The 15,972-nt window shown below is 41.7% G+C and overlaps 1 protein-coding gene across 2 annotated transcripts in view; it reads left to right on the top strand.

Moving 5' to 3' along the window:
- Positions 1-6,862: 6,862 nt before the first annotated feature.
- Positions 6,863-15,972, top strand: part of sfswap (splicing factor SWAP) — a 118,654-nt gene continuing 109,544 nt past the window's right edge. For both annotated transcript variants that reach the window (XM_061927106.1, XM_061927105.1), the window contains exons 1-2: positions 6,863-7,224; positions 8,416-8,579. In XM_061927106.1, coding sequence (XP_061783090.1) covers positions 7,013-7,224; positions 8,416-8,579 — 376 coding nt within the window. In that variant the 5' untranslated portion in view covers positions 6,863-7,012. The remainder of the gene's footprint in view (positions 7,225-8,415; positions 8,580-15,972) is intronic.

Genomic DNA, 15,972 nt, shown 5'->3' with positions numbered 1-15,972 from the left:
TTACAGACACTGCTGGACAAAAGGCTGACAAAATCCACCTTGAGGGGCTACGCAGTGCCCATATCTGACCATCACATCCCAAATGAGTGTAGAATAATGGGATCGCAGCCCCTTGTTAGCCAGTTTTTGAAGGGAGCTTGGCGTATACTGCCACCAAGGTCCTACATAGTCCCATCATGGGATTTGCAGTTGATGCTGCAGGCTTTGTCGGAGCCTCCTTTTGAAGCTGGAGCTTCTTTCACTCAAAACAGTCTTTTTCCATGCCAGGGACAAGCGGTAGAAAATGGATGGATGGATGGGCTTCACTGAAGCGGGTCTTTGAACTGCATGCCCTGTCTGTGCATCCATCTTGTCTGAGATTAAGTTAAAGTTAAAAAGTTAAAGTACCAATGATTGTCGCACACACACTAGGTGTGGTGAAATTTGTCCTCTGCATTTGACCCATCCTCTTGTTCACCCCCTGGGAGGTGAGGGGGGCAGTATCGGTGGCCACGCCCAGGAATATTTTTTGGTGATTTAACCCCCAATTCCAACCCTTGATGCTGAGTGCCAAGCAAGGAGGTAATGGGTCCCATTTTTATAGTCTTTGGTATGACTCGGCCTGGGTTTGAACTCATGACCTACCGATCTCAGGGCGGACACTCTAACCACAAGGCCACTGAGCAGGTTTGGGGGGGTAAGGATCTGCCATCTCTCTATGTGTTTTTTTACTTAAGGTGGTTCTTTGCTTTTTTGTGTTGAGGCCTTTGGTTCTGGAGCCCTATCATACTCCTCCACATGGATCTGCAGAAGATTCATAATGTTCCCAGGGCTCTGTGTATGTGCAGGCAGGTTTTAAAGATAATGTGCATGTACTCCCAGGGGGTGATCAAGGGTGATGGGTCAAATGCAGAGAATCATTTCACCACACCTAGTGTGTGTGTGACAATCATTGGTACTTTAACTTTAATATATCAAAATAAACATTATAATAACAGAGGTGCAATGCCACCAAGTCAGCTGTTGCTGCTTTTTTCAGGCTTCTGTTTGGACAAAATGTGCATGACAGCAAGTGTATGCGTCTGTGTGAAGACCAAGACAGTTTTGAAACTACACTTGTGTGGCTGGAGATCGTTTTAACCTTGGATATACGCTTTTGAAACTCTCTGTGTTTGTGTAGACATGGCCTAAATGTTGTGCTAAAATTCCTCACAAGTACATTTAATGATTGAGTAAAGGTTGTTGGCCCCCAGCTAGACTATTGGTCATTTATATATGATATTAATACACTGCTCTCGGCCAAATTACTGATTGAACTCGTGCCATTTCGCGGGCCGAATTGAAGATGCCGACAGGCCGCACTTGGCCCGCAGACCGTAGTTTGGACACCCTGCTCATTTTTATTAACTATGATATGCGAAACTACAGGAAGTGGACACTCTTTTAAACGTATTTACGGAGGAGTGTGAAGTCGAACTGGGAGCATTGACCTCAGCTGCTTACGACTCTGAGACTTTGTTGGAAAAATTTGAAAAAAAGGAGTCAGCACACGAGTGCAACAAAGGTAAATAACACTGTATTACATGCTGTAAAAGTATTCATCCATCCATCCATTTTCTACCGCTTATTCCCTTTGGGGTCGCGGGGGGCGCTGGAGCCTATCTCAGCTACAAGTATTCAGTGACACTCCATTTGTGTAGTTTTTAGCCTCAACCCGAGTAAACTCAATGCTAATGCTAACAATTGCTAACGCTAAAGCCGATGTGTTTGTGTTGTCTGCGTGAGATAAACACTCACATTTATTTTCTATATATTGGTATTTACAGCCGAAATGGACCAAAAGGAATCGCCTAACCCTCATGAATTCATCATTTACTGAGATGACGACTTTCTGGCTGTTGGACATTGCAGAAAAAAGCCAGATTTTTAATGAAAAATTCGGTACACTTTATTTTTTAAATCATTTCGTTTTGTATGTATTGAATTTCATTAACTTAGACTTTAGTGAAATAACTCTGACCAAATATTGTCTGTTTATTTACATGGTATCAGTGTAGAAATATACTAAACCCTCCTCCATACGTCAGCCTGATTTGTATAAACTACCCTGAACTGTGAAATGTTGTGGAAACACAAACCACACACTTCTACAGGAACATATAGTTCCAGGAACTAGAGGTTTCAGGAACCCAAACTTTTGGGGGGAAAGGGCCAATTGATTAAGGAGGTTCTGTTTATGGTGACCTTTTTCCTCAGTTGAAAATGTTTTCTTTCACAACACTTGGCTTTCATAGGTCTTTGACTGTTTAATCACAACCTTAGGCTTTCCTCAGTAAACTATGTTTTGAACCAAATTGTTGTCCTGAGTGTTTTTGGCCTCACTACACCTCTTGCCTGACCTTATTTGGTATACTGTTGACCCATACGGTGGTGTGTTGACCTGATATGAAATAGAACGGATGGTTATGAAACACGCCAGCTTGCAGTGTCATACAGAAGTCTAGTTCGGCCTAAGTCGGAGAAAATAGACCTAACAGGCGATTGCACAGCTGTGTATATAAGCTTTGATTGCGCCCACAGGGCGGAGGTGTTTATGTGATAATTTCCCCACATTGTCTCCTGAAACCGCTCACCCATGGAGAGCGTGACCCCTACAGTGGCGTGTTGAAGTTTAGTTATACAACCACTTTTATCTTCCGTTACCATCCGTTTTACCTCCAGCTTGCGTTTTTTGTTGCTGTTATTGGCCATAGCAACTAGGCTGCACTACAAGTAACAATCGCAGTTATTTTCATGAATGTTGAAATTACAATTATGAATCCGGATTAGTTGGGCAGCAAAGTGGCACAGGAGTTAGTGCATGTGCCTCACAATACGAATGTCCTGAGTAGTCCTGGGTTCAATCCCGGGCTGGGGTACTCCGGCTTCCTCTCACCTCCAAAAACATGCACCAGGGGATTGGTTGATTGGCAATACTAAATTGGCCCTAATGTGTGAATGTGAGTGTGAATGTTGTCTGTCTATCAGTGTTGGCCCTGTGATGAGGTGGCGACTTGTCCAGGGTGTACCCCGCCTTCCGCCCGAAGGCAGCTGAGATAGGCTCCAGCACCCCCCGTGACCCCAAAAGGGACAAGCGGTAGAAAATGGATGGACGGAATCCGGATTGTTAATTTTCTAAGAAAAAAACATGTTTTTCATAGGTGAGCAATGTACTTGCAGTGGTGGGGTTGTCACGTCTTCATGCATTTTGTAATGAAATAATCTAATAAAAAGGCGAAACAAATGCTATACATATATACGTTCTACATATACACAAAGCAATTGAAAATGTGGCTTATCAACGCCTACAGCTGCCAGCACTAAAAGCCGAGACTGTTTTGATGCTAAGATAAATGTTATGTTGTGATGTTGTATTTTGTTTTTTATTATATTGTTTATGTATTGGGTGTTTTTTTCTTTTTCTCACTCTTTCTTTGAAATTGTAATTTTACTGCCTTTTTTACATCATGCCCAGGGGACTACAGATGTAAACTAGCCTTCTGGCTAATTCTGGCTTTTTTTAACCATGTGTAGTCATGTGTTTTATGAAATTGCATTGTCCCCTTTGAAATAAACTAATCTTATTCTTAATATTAAAATACATGTGTTTTTGTTTTTATTTAAGCTTTTCATCATTTTATGATGCATTTAACTCTATTTATCAATAAACCGGCTGTAAAAGTGCTTGATTTGATATGCAGCAGAGCCTTTTTTGAATGTTAATATTGTTACTCGTGGAAGCCTTAATCGTTATTAACATTAGATTAATTGTACAGGCCTTATAGCAACTTTGCATAATTACCTTAAGAACGATTTATATTTCCATATAAGGGGCTACAATATAAAAAATACAACGTTTATTTTAATCCGTCATCCAACAAAGTTATAACGACAACTTTTAAAAAGATAGGGAGAAGCGGTCGAAATGGACGGATGGATGTAATAAAGGTCGAGTGTGTGTTGTTCTATAGTCCAGTGTTTTTCAACCACTGTGCCGCGGCACACTAGTGTACCGTGAGATATTGTTTGGTGTGCCATGGGAACTTATGTAATTTCACCTAATTGGGTTAAAAATATTTTTTGCAAACCAGTAATTATTGTCTGTGCTGTCAAGACCGTGTAATACTCTTCCATATCAGTAGGAGGTAGCAGGTAGCTAATTGCTTTGTAGATGTCGTGAACATGGTTTGTCGTGATCACAATATGCAGAAGACAGCGGGAGGCAACGTGCAGGTAAAAAGGTATCTAATGCTTAAACCAAAAATAAACAAAAGGCATTGAAGCTTAGGGAGGGCTAATCAAAAACAAACTGAAACTGAACTGGCTGAGAAGTAAACAAAAACAGAATGTTGGACGACAGCAATGACTTACAAGCATGTGGAGCAGACGCATACTTGCCAACCTTGAGCCCTCCGAATTCGGGAGATGGGGGAGGGGGGTTTGAGGTGTGGGGGGCGAGGTTTGGTGGTAGTGGGGGTTTATATTGTAGCGTCCCGGAAGAGTTAGGGTTGCAAGGGATTCTGGGTATTAGTTATGTTGTGTTTATGTTGTGTTACGGTGCGGATGTTCTCCCGAAATGTGTTTGTCATTCTTGTTTGGTGTGGGTTCCCAGTGTGGCGCATATTTGTAACAGTGTTAAAGTTGTTTTTACGGCCACCGTCAGTGTGACCTGTATGGCTGTTGATCAAGTATGTCCCGCAGTCACTTACGTGTGTCTGCAAAAGCCGCATACAACATGTGACTGGGCCGGCACGCTCTTTGTAAGGTGAAAAAGCGGACGCGTCGACAGGTTGTAGAGGACGCTAAAGGCAGTGCCATCACGGCACGCCCTCAATATTGTTGTCTGGGTGAAAATCGGGAGAAATTCGGGAGAATGGTTTCCCCGGGAGATTTTCGGGAGGAGCACTGAAATTCGGGAGTCTCCCGGAAAAACCGGGAGGGTTGGCAAGTATGAGCAGATGGCGTCCACAAAGTACATCTGTACCGTATTTTCCGCACTATAAGGCGCACCTAAAAACCACAATTTTTCTCAAAAGCTGACAGTGCGCCTTATAACCCGGTGCGCTTTATTACGATTCATTTTCATAAAGTTTCGGTCTCGCAACTTCGGTAAACAGCCGCCATCTTTTTTCCCGGTAGAACAGGAAGCGCTTCTTCTTCTACGCAAGCAACCGCCAAGGAAAGCACCCGCCCCCATAGAACAGGAAGCGCTTCACCCGCCCCCGGAAGAAGAAGAAAAAACGCGCGGATATCACCGTACGTTTCATTTCCTGTTTACATCTGTAAAGACCACAAAATGGCTCCTACTACGCGACAAGGATCCGGTTCATAAAAAGACGCAATCTCTCCATCCGCACACGGATTACTACCGTATTTCACAGCAACTGATATTCCTGTGAACTGCACTGTGGAACGGGAGCACGTACGGTGAATATTCGCACCACAGGGAATGAGAAGTCATCCTTCACTGTGGTTCTAGCTTGCCATGCTAACTTCCTCCCATGGTGATATTCAAAAGGAAGACCTTGCCAAAAGAGACCTTTCCAGCCGGCGTCATCATAAAAGCTAACTCGAAGGGATGGATGGATGAAGAAAAGATGAGCGAGTGGTTAAGGGAAGTTTACGCGAAGAGGCCGGGTGGCTTTTTTCACACAGCTCCGAAGGCGAACACACCTTCACTAAGACGGGCAGATAGCGCCGGTCGACATACGCCAACATCTGCCAGTGGATCGTAAATGCCTGGGCAGATAGTTTCGGTCACAACTGTGGTCCGAGCTTTCCGGAAGGCAGGATTCACAGAACTGCTGCACAACAACAGCGACACTGAATCCGATGACTTCGACGAGGCGGAGCCGGCCATTTTTGGATCCCACGCTTGCGCAACTTTTCAATTCGGACACCGAAGACGAAGAATTCGAAGGATTTACGAATGAAGAATAACTTCAGAAGGTGAGCGCTATGTTTATTTTGTGTGTTGTGACATTAACGTTCGAGCAACATTATGTTGCTATTTATTGCTCTACACCATTTTGAATTTTACTATGTTTGTGATTGCACATTTGCGTACATTTTGGGACAGAGTTGTTAGAACGCTGGTTTTCAATATATTATTAAAGTTTGACTGAACTATCTGACTGTTTTTTTGACATTCACTTTAGCGCAGCGTTTTTTTGACATTCACTTTAGCGCAGCGTAGGCGCGGCTTATAGTCCGGGCGGCTTATTGGTGGACAAAATTATGAAATATGTAATTCATAGAAGGTGCGGCTAATAATCCGGTGCGCCTTATAGTGCGGAAAATACGGTACATGACAATTAACACCAAAATAGGAACTAATACACTACAAACAGGAAAACAGGAAAACACTCAAAATAAGTCACAGCGCGATGTGACAGGTGGTGACAATACACCTACTTTGAGACAGGAGCTATAGTGATGCATGGTTGGTTATGGTTTGAATTCATATCCAACAATTGCGAGAACTACTTTTTACTGTCAATATCAGCTGCTGAGTTTCATTGCTTTCTGCTGGTGGTGTGCCTCGGGATTTTTTTCAATGAAAAATGTTTTCCTTGGCTCAGAAAAGGTTGAAAAACACTGCTGTAGTCAGAAGTTCAGAGTAGAGTGGACTGACTTTCGCATGCGCTATTTAGGACAAGCACTTTCACCACACTCACTACCCTACAAAACTACGAATTTAATAACACTTCCACCAGCTCTAAATTCCATATTTACCTCTAAATGTACGCTCCGATACATATTAACAGTGTGTCACATATATTTAGAATTTATTCCAAGCGATAACTATGACGCAAGTGCCGAGCGGACACAATGGTACGTTTACCTATTTTCAACATGGCGACTCCCACCCCGTAGAATTGTGTGTCTGAAGCTTTTACAAACACATCATAGTAGCATCTAACTACGTTGTGAGGCTTTTGGCCATCTAAGACTCACAAGTGCTATTTTGATACATACTATAACTTATTTTTGTATGACCTATTTGGAGATGTATCGTCGCGGGACGGAAAAGAAGGACCCAAACAGCAAGCCGGCTAAGGATGCTAGTGACAGTGATAAATACGCCGATCTTTTGGTGTTCGGCTACGCCTGCAAAGTGTTCCGAGACGACGAAAGGGCTCTTTACCACGAACATGGAAAGCATCTTATTCCATGGATGGGGGACAAGAGCATCATGATCGATAGGTCGGTTGAACACTTGAACCGAAACACTATGCTAACTATCTATCTTGCCTATTAGCCTGTTTCAAAGTTAAAGGAACTGGTCGGAGTTTGTCTTACAGAAGCCCCGAAGCCACCTGAAACTGACGACAAATGTTGCATTTCCACATGTAGACATGTTTTTGGATGATCTGGGCCATTTTAAAGTCATTTCCAGAGTAACGTGTTGATATGAAAAACGCCAGTCTTTGCATAGCCTGCAGACAAATAGTATTGTTTTCAGTTGATTAACTGAAACTAATGCAGTTTATTCAATGCATAATCGATTTGCATTAAAAAAAAACACAATTGATAAGTATTGTTAACGTCTAACTAATTTGAATTTGGCATTTTGGAAGTCTTTCCTCTGGAAATGGTCACGTACGGCATATTTCGCAGCTTAATGCGGGAAAATATGTGACTGTTCTATTTGGTCTGTCCAGTTCAAATTAAATTCTGCCTAAAATTCCTGTCTTCACTAGCACCTGTCTTACCTACAAGGCCAGAGTTGCTGCAACAAAGGTGATTCATGGTGACTTGTATCATTGTTAGCCATTGTATGTTGCCTAGTGCACACACACGCCCAGTTGACTTTTTGAATCACCTTGCCTGGCAGTCGCCCAAGTTGTTTCATGTGTGCAGCCTTTGTGTGTGTGTGTGTGTGTGTCTTTATCACATAACCCAGTTCTTTCCCCAGAAAGGTAGGTTAAGGGGTCCCGGCGACCCCGAATGCCAACCTCGGCACCCCATTTCTTTGTCTCCGTGAAGAAACTCCAACTGAGAGATGGCGTGGACGCACCCAGGAAAATGTCATCCATTTGCGTTCTTGCGGCTAGGTATTTATGTACTCGGGTTTGTGTGAATGTAATTCTCTTTGCAGATATTGATGAGGTATACAGGGGGAACCCTGTAAGGTAAGGGGAGTTTCTTTTAATGTAGGGTTCTGTTTTATTTTTTTTTTGCCTTGGATGGGAATATGCCAAATATTTAATTAGGTAATTATTGTATTTTTAACCCTGAGAGAAAACATTACACTTTCGTTATTACAAGCACAGGCCGACAGAATATTGTATATAAAAGTTTAGGGGTTTTATATCCCACCCTCCCCTGGTAAGTAGGTCTTCTTAGTGGCTAAAAGTATTTGTCTTCTCGCTAATCCTGCATATCTTCCAACAGATATGATGGGCGTGGTCATTTACATGACCTTTCAGAGTATGACAGTGGGTCGTGGAACACATCCTACCAGCTGTCGGAGGAAGAGGCCAGAATAGAGGCCCTCTGCGATGAAGAAAGATATCTGGCCTTGCACACTGACCTGATGGAAGAAGAGGCGAGACAAGGTAGACATGTACACTACAGCAGTGGTATGAATATTACATGTTTTGTAGAAAGGCTTAAAAAAGTGATACATATTTAAATAGAGTTGTACATTGTTTGAATTTGATCATTTCCAGTTCATCATTTTGATTCCGGCTCCAATTGATTCTCAATTTTGATTCTTTTAACGAAATTGTACTATGAATTTCTCACAGAGCTATTTAAACCTATATATAAATTAGGGTTGTATATAGGGCTGCAACTAACAACTAATTTGATAATTGATTAATCTGTCGATTATTACTTCGATTAATCGATTAATAATCGGATAAAAGAGACAAACTACATTTCTATCCTTTCCAGTATTTCATTGAAAAAAAAACAGCATCCTGGCACCATACTTATTTTGATTATTGTTTCTCAGCTGTTTGTAAATGTTTCAGTTTATAAAAAAAGGTTTATGAAAAAATAAATAAAATAAAAATAATAATAATAAAAAAAAAAAAAGTACCCTCTGCGCATGCGCATAGCATAGATCCAACGAATCGATGACTAAATTAATCGCCGACTACTTTTAAAATCGATTTTAATCTATTTAATCAATGAGTTGTTGCAGCCCTAGTTGTACAGTATACCGGTACTAGTAAGGTACCATGGTACTAATGAATATTTATACTGCCTTTGAAGAATACCAGTACTTATTTTTTCACGGACACAATGGTGCGCTGTGGTGACATACCGTATTTTCCGCACTATAAGGCGCACCTAAAAACCACAAATTTTCTCAAAAGCTAACAGTGCGCCTTATAACCCGGTGCGCTTTATTACGATTCATTTTCATAAAGTTTCGATCTCGCAACTTCGGTAAACAGCCGCCATCTTTTTTCCCGGTAGAACAGGAAGCGCTTCTTCTTCTACGCAAGCAACCGCCAAGGTAAGCACCCGCCCCCATAGAACAGGAAGCGCTTCTTCTTCTACTGTAAGCTACCGCCCTCCCCCGGAAGAAGAAGAAAAAACGCGCGGATATCACCGTACGTTTCATTTCCTGTTTACATCTGTAAAGACCACAAAATGGCTCCTACTAAGCGAAAAGGATCCGGTTCATAAAAAGACGCAATCTCTCCATCCGCACACGGATTACTACCGTATTTCACAGCAACTGATATTCCTGTGAACCGCACTGTGGAACGGGAGCACGTACGGTGAATATTCGCACCACAGGGAATGAGAAGTCATCCTTCACTGTGGTTCTAGCTTGCCATGCTAACTTCCACCCATGGTGATATTCAAAAGGAAGACCTTGCCAAAAGAGACCTTTCCAGCCGGCGTCATCATAAAAGCTAACTCGAAGGGATGGATGGATGAAGAAAAGATGAGCGAGTGGTTAAGGGAAGTTTACGCGAAGAGGCCGGGTGGCTTTTTTCACACAGCTCCGAAGGCGAACACACCTTCACTAAGACGGGCAGACAGCGCCGGACGACATACGCCAACATTTGCCAGTGGATCGTAAATGCCTGGGCAGATATTTCGGTCACAACTGTGGTCCGAGCTTTCCGGAAGGCAGGATTCACAGAACAACAGCGACACTGACTCCGATGACTTCGACGAGACGGAACCGGCCATTTTGGATACCACGCTTGCGCAACTTTTCAATTCGGACACCGAAGACGAAGAATTCGAAGGATTTACGAATGAAGAATAACTTCAGAAGGTGAGCGCTATGTTTATTTTGTGTGTTGTGACATTAACGTTCGAGCAACATTATGTTGTTATTGCTCTACACCATTTTGAATTTTACTATGTTTGTGATTGCACATTTGCGTACATTTTGGGACAGAGTTGTTAGAACGCTGGTTTTCAATATATTATTAAAGTTTGACTGAACTATCTGACTGTTTTTTTGACATTCCCTTTAGCGCAGCGTAGGCGCGGCTTATAATCCGGGGCGGCTTATTGGTGGACAAAGTTATGAAATATGTAATTCATTGAAGGTGCGGCTAATAATCCGGTGCGCCTTATAGTGCGGAAAATACGGTAGTTGGTAATGAGCTGAGGTGCATGTGAGTCATTACGCACAGAGCACTTACAAGTGAAACAGTGTGGAGACAGAAGAGGGAGAGTGGACATATATTGGTTTCAAACCTAACGATAAAGGTGAAGCTATAAACAATAAATCGCAGCTCTGCTAGCAGTGCATTAAAACATACCGAGCTAGCAGCAAACGTCCCTCCTGTAACAGTCCAAGAAATGGGGGCTTGGACAGATTCCCAGTTTCTTTCTGTAGTTCACAGAAATGCCGCATTCCACAACAAACTCAATCTCGGTGTCTCTTTTTTCCCCGGTAACTATTAAACGAACTTTCACCCCTACAAAATACGTCACTTCCCATTATTGACCCCGAAATCCCACCTCCAAGTCAAAGCTACTTTTAAATTACAAATAAACTACATTTCTTACAAATATCATCCCCGCAGGACGAGAAATAGCTTAACACTGTTTACTACACACCGTAGGAAGAAACAATAACTAACAGCTATCGGTGTGATTGTGCTGCTGAGTGTAATCCAATGGGTAGATCCATACAAATATTTACTGTAATGACAGGCCTCAAATTTTAACTTTTTAAGATCAAGGCAAGTGTTGCCTTAAAGGAGGGGTCATATTTTAGGGCACCAAGGCAAACATTATTTCCTCTCGAGGCAGGGGCTCTAAAGCATGCATGCATGCATGCGTGTGTATATATGTTTATGTATATATATATATATATATATATGTATATATATATATATATATATATATATATATATATATATATATACATACGTGTATATATATATATATATATATATATATACGTATATATAACATTTTAAAACTACATTACACAATACATGTGATTGTGATTTTTTTCCCACACATACATATATTGCGCTCTACTACGGTATCGAGCACTATTTTTTGGATAACCTTATTAAGACATATATATATATATATATATATATATATATATATATATATATATACATACATGTATTTGAAAAGTCCTCCGCTAGAGAATGAAGAGTGCTTGAAACTGCATGTCAACATCTCCGTTTGGTGCCACACCCACAAAATGCCTAAGCAACCATTTCCAGATCGTATGAAAAAAATAGTCATAAACAGAATTTAATAACGTCCGTAGTAACCTACAACATAGCAAAGGACATACACTATTTGATTTCCTATTATGCAGCTCATTTTTATTTGACAGTTATTGAAATATCTTGTGCGAAAAGTGCACTTTAATTTAGTGTTGTTTTGATATGTCATCTTAGTGACATCATGCACAAAAGTGCACTAATAGCTTGTTTTAAAATGTCTCTGACAATCTTGCACTTTCTGTTTTGAAATGACATGAATGTTTGTGCCACTGCTTAATAAATACAGTTTTGGTAAATTGACTTAATTGTTGTTTCCCTCTCTGCATGAAAGTTTAAAATGAGCATATATTAATGCAGTATGAAGAAGAATGTTTTAATGTAGACACATAGAATCATCATACTGCTGTGATTATATGCATCAAGTGTTCATTCAAGGCTAAGGCAAAATATTGAGATATATATTGTGTATCGTGATATGGCTGAAAAATATCGAGATATTGATAAAAGGCCATATCGCCCAGCCCTACATCCACGTTTTGCTATGTTACAGCTTTATTCCAAAACGGAGTTAATTCATTGTAATTCTACACACAATACACCATAATGACAAAGTAAAAAAAAAAAAGACATTACATTACAATATATACACATATGATACCGGTATCTAGTATATGAAACAAATAATTAGGAACGTATAACAGTAATAAAGATAGTATAATGGTAATAATCCACGCTCCACCCCACCCTGCAATGTTGGTCACTTGTACACGGTATATCTCTTCAGCTTAACTATTTACTACTTCCTGTCGCATGCGACGAACTGCTTCCCGTTTTAAGCGTCTCTCTTCCAAGAATGACTCTTATGCCTCTTGAGAAACTCTGCAGCCATTGTTGATTGCTGCACGCCAATTGGATCTTTCACTTGCAAGAGCCTCCCAGTTGTCAACATTGATGGAGAAATATTTCAGGTCCCTTTTGATTACGCTTTTAAAACGTAGGAACGGATGTCCTTGTTTGCGCAGAGCATTGACTAGTTCGTCATACAATAAGAGTTTGGGGAGGCGAGCGTCATCCATACAATGAAAGTGCTCATCTGAGATGGCATTGGCTAAGAATTGTGTACTGGTCACTGGAGCCTGTTTTCTGTAGTATGAGTGAGTTGGTGACATGGTCCTTCCAACAAACGGCCAGTATAGAACAAAGGCAGCGGAAGTGAAATGCATGTTCGTTCCTGCGGTATGTTGTCCATGACTCAGATGCGTATAGTAGGGTACTAAGTACTAGGGGTGTAACGGTGCAAAAAATTTTCGGTTCGGTACGTACCTCAGTTTAGAGGTCACGGTTCGGTTCATTTTCGGTACAGTAAGAAAACAACAAAATATACATTTTTTGGTTATTTATTTACCACATTTGTAAACAATGGCTTTATCCTTTTAACATTGGGAACACTATAATAATTCTGCCCACGTTAATCAACATTAAACTGCCTCAAGTTGTTGCTCAGATTAAATAAAATGAAAAAACTTTTCTTCTACATTTAAAAAGTGCAACATTAAACAGTTTCAAGTCAACTCATCATGCTTAATTTATTACAGCATTTGGGAAGCATGTAGTTGATTTTTATTATGTAAATGTTATATTTTTATCAACATGTGATAGCAGGGACCCTGCCATTCAAAACTAGGCTGCTCCATTACTAATGATTAATGTAACTATAGCTGAAAAAATAGTACAACAGCAATAGGAGAGACTATTCATCCCTGAACACCATGGAGTTCATGTCGGTTTAATGATGCACTTACATTATTATGTCAACTATCAGAGACAGAAACTCTTCATTTAACATAATGTCCTTTTTTGCTGCTTCAACACAGCTCAATCAACACAGAAAAAGGTAAAGTGAAATAACAGACAGACAGGGCTTTGCTGTCCGTAACACACACACCGCAAAATGAGCTAACGTTACGCTAAAAGCTAATTATCCTTCACCTCAAGCCAGGATTGCGAGCGAGCTGAGCTGCTGTTTGTTTCTAGAACGTCAACGAGCTCCTAGTGATGTTACTAGTAGTTGACTATTATAATTTGGGGAGAGTCCGCTGCCTGATGCTTACCTGCTAAACACCTATCTGCTAACCCCACCGCAGAAACACTGACGACATGCGCTCTGAATATTCACTGCTGATTGACTGTTACCGCTCTGTGTGCAACCAATCAGATGGTTGTGTGGGTGGGACAATGCTGGGTGCTGTGTAGAGTACTGACAGAGACAGAGGCAGAAGAAGCGGAGCAGCTTGTTAAGCGTTTAGCTTAGGCGGCTACATAATATGTTCGTGTGAAAACTCGTTCGGTACACCTCCGAACCGAACCGAAACCCCCGTACCGAAACGGTTCAATGTAAATACACGTACCGTTACACCCCTACTAAGTACACATGTGTGGTATATATGTACCTTGAGGTGCAAAGAAATATTCTTGTTGTGCCAGACACGCTTTCTCAATTTGCTAAAAATTGACGATGCATGTGTCAAGTTCTGCATCAAGGTTGTTGGTGTTGAAGACTGGATCCCAGGTAGGTGAATTTGTCCTCCACAGATAGGTGTGTTGGAAATGGAGATAGCAGGGTTCAGGGTTGTAGTTTGGACAAGGACAACTGTCTTTTTTTAAGCTAATCTGCAGGCCAAACTCTTGACATGCAGAGTCAAAAGATGTGCAGAGCAGTTCTAATTCAGCCTCTGAGTGATAGGCAAAGGCAGCATCATCAGCATAAAGCAGTTCATGCACCATGACATGACGTACTTTGGTCTTAGCCTGCCTGGATAGATTGAAAAGTTTTCCTGAGCTGCGGGTATGTATGAGGATGCCAGAGTCTTTGGGGAAAGCGCGATGTAGTAGGGCAGAGAAAAATATTCCAAAGAGGGTAGGAGCAAGAACACAACCCTGCTTCACCTCACATCTCATCTAGAATTTGTCAAAGCGCATGCCTTCAAACTGTACCGTTGCCTTAATGCCATCATGAAATTCAGTAATCATTTTCAGCAGTTTAGGGGGGGCAGACAAGTCTTTGCAGAACAAAGAAGAGTCCAGATCAGCTGACATAGTCAAAGGCCTTAGTCAAGTTCACAAACACCAGAAACAGAGGTTTTTGTTGTTCAATGCACTTTTCCTGTAGTTGTCAAACACAGAACACCATGTCTACTGTGGAGCGACCGCTTCAAAACCCGCATTGGCTTTGCAAGTCTGCAAGAACTTGTAGTCGTGGTAGAACAGTGCGAGCAAATATCTTTCCGGCAACACTGAGCAGATAAATTCCTTTGTAGTTGTTACAGTCTACACGGTCCCCTTTTGTTTTCATAGATGGTGATGGTGTTAGCATCTCGAAAGACATCTAGGAGACACAAACAGTTGGTGTAAAACAGAGACGAGCACATCCTCACCTGCTTTAAAAACCTCAAAATGGAGGCTGTCATCGCCGGTAGACTTGTTGTTTTTAAGGGCGTTTATGGCAGATTTGACATCCTTAGTCAGAGGGGGAAGCTCAGGAACAGCAGCAGTTATTGCCAGTGTGTTGGCTGTGACGGGCTGGCCATAGAGAATGCTATAATGCTCGGCCCAACGTGTCAGATGAGATTCCAGATCAGTCAGGGATTCACCAGCTAGGGAACGGAGGGTAGAAGACTTTTTGGAGACTGGGGCTAAAGCTTCTTTCAGGCCTATGAAGAAGACACCCCTGATGTTGCCACTGGATGCACATGACTTGACATGGTCACATAGTGTGTTCCAGTATTCTTACATGGCAGTATGAGTGGCCTTTTGGACATTGCAACATGACTGCCTCCATGCTGCCTTATTTGACCAAGCAGGACAGTGGCTGAGCATATTGAGACAATTGCTGGGAGTAACAGGTTGGCATGAGCCTTTAACCAGTCTGGCTTGACCAGGATAGCTTTCCAAAGGTGGAGAATGCAGCTTTGGAGTATAGGTAGCAGAAACATCCAGGCGAGGAGTGGGCTTGGGCCTGGCGGGATGAAGCATTAATAGGATCAACCTTAGTTTGCAGCGCACAAGAGCGTAATCAGTTTCACAGTCTTCTGAATGCAGTGATCGGCATCCAACGCTTAGGGAACGCACATTTCAGCATGCAATGGATGTATATGTGGCATTTGCAAGATGTCGACCAGGTCGAGCCTGCTGTACACGTGGGCGTTGCTGAGCAACGACAGTGCTTTTGAGAACAGAGCACTCCCGAGTTGTCAGTCGTGGAGGCATAATATTTGAA

Source organism: Nerophis lumbriciformis, linkage group LG32 (assembly GCF_033978685.3).
Source record: "Nerophis lumbriciformis linkage group LG32, RoL_Nlum_v2.1, whole genome shotgun sequence".
Lineage (NCBI taxonomy): Eukaryota > Metazoa > Chordata > Actinopteri > Syngnathiformes > Syngnathidae > Nerophis > Nerophis lumbriciformis.
This window is presented reverse-complemented; position numbering and strand designations above follow the sequence as displayed.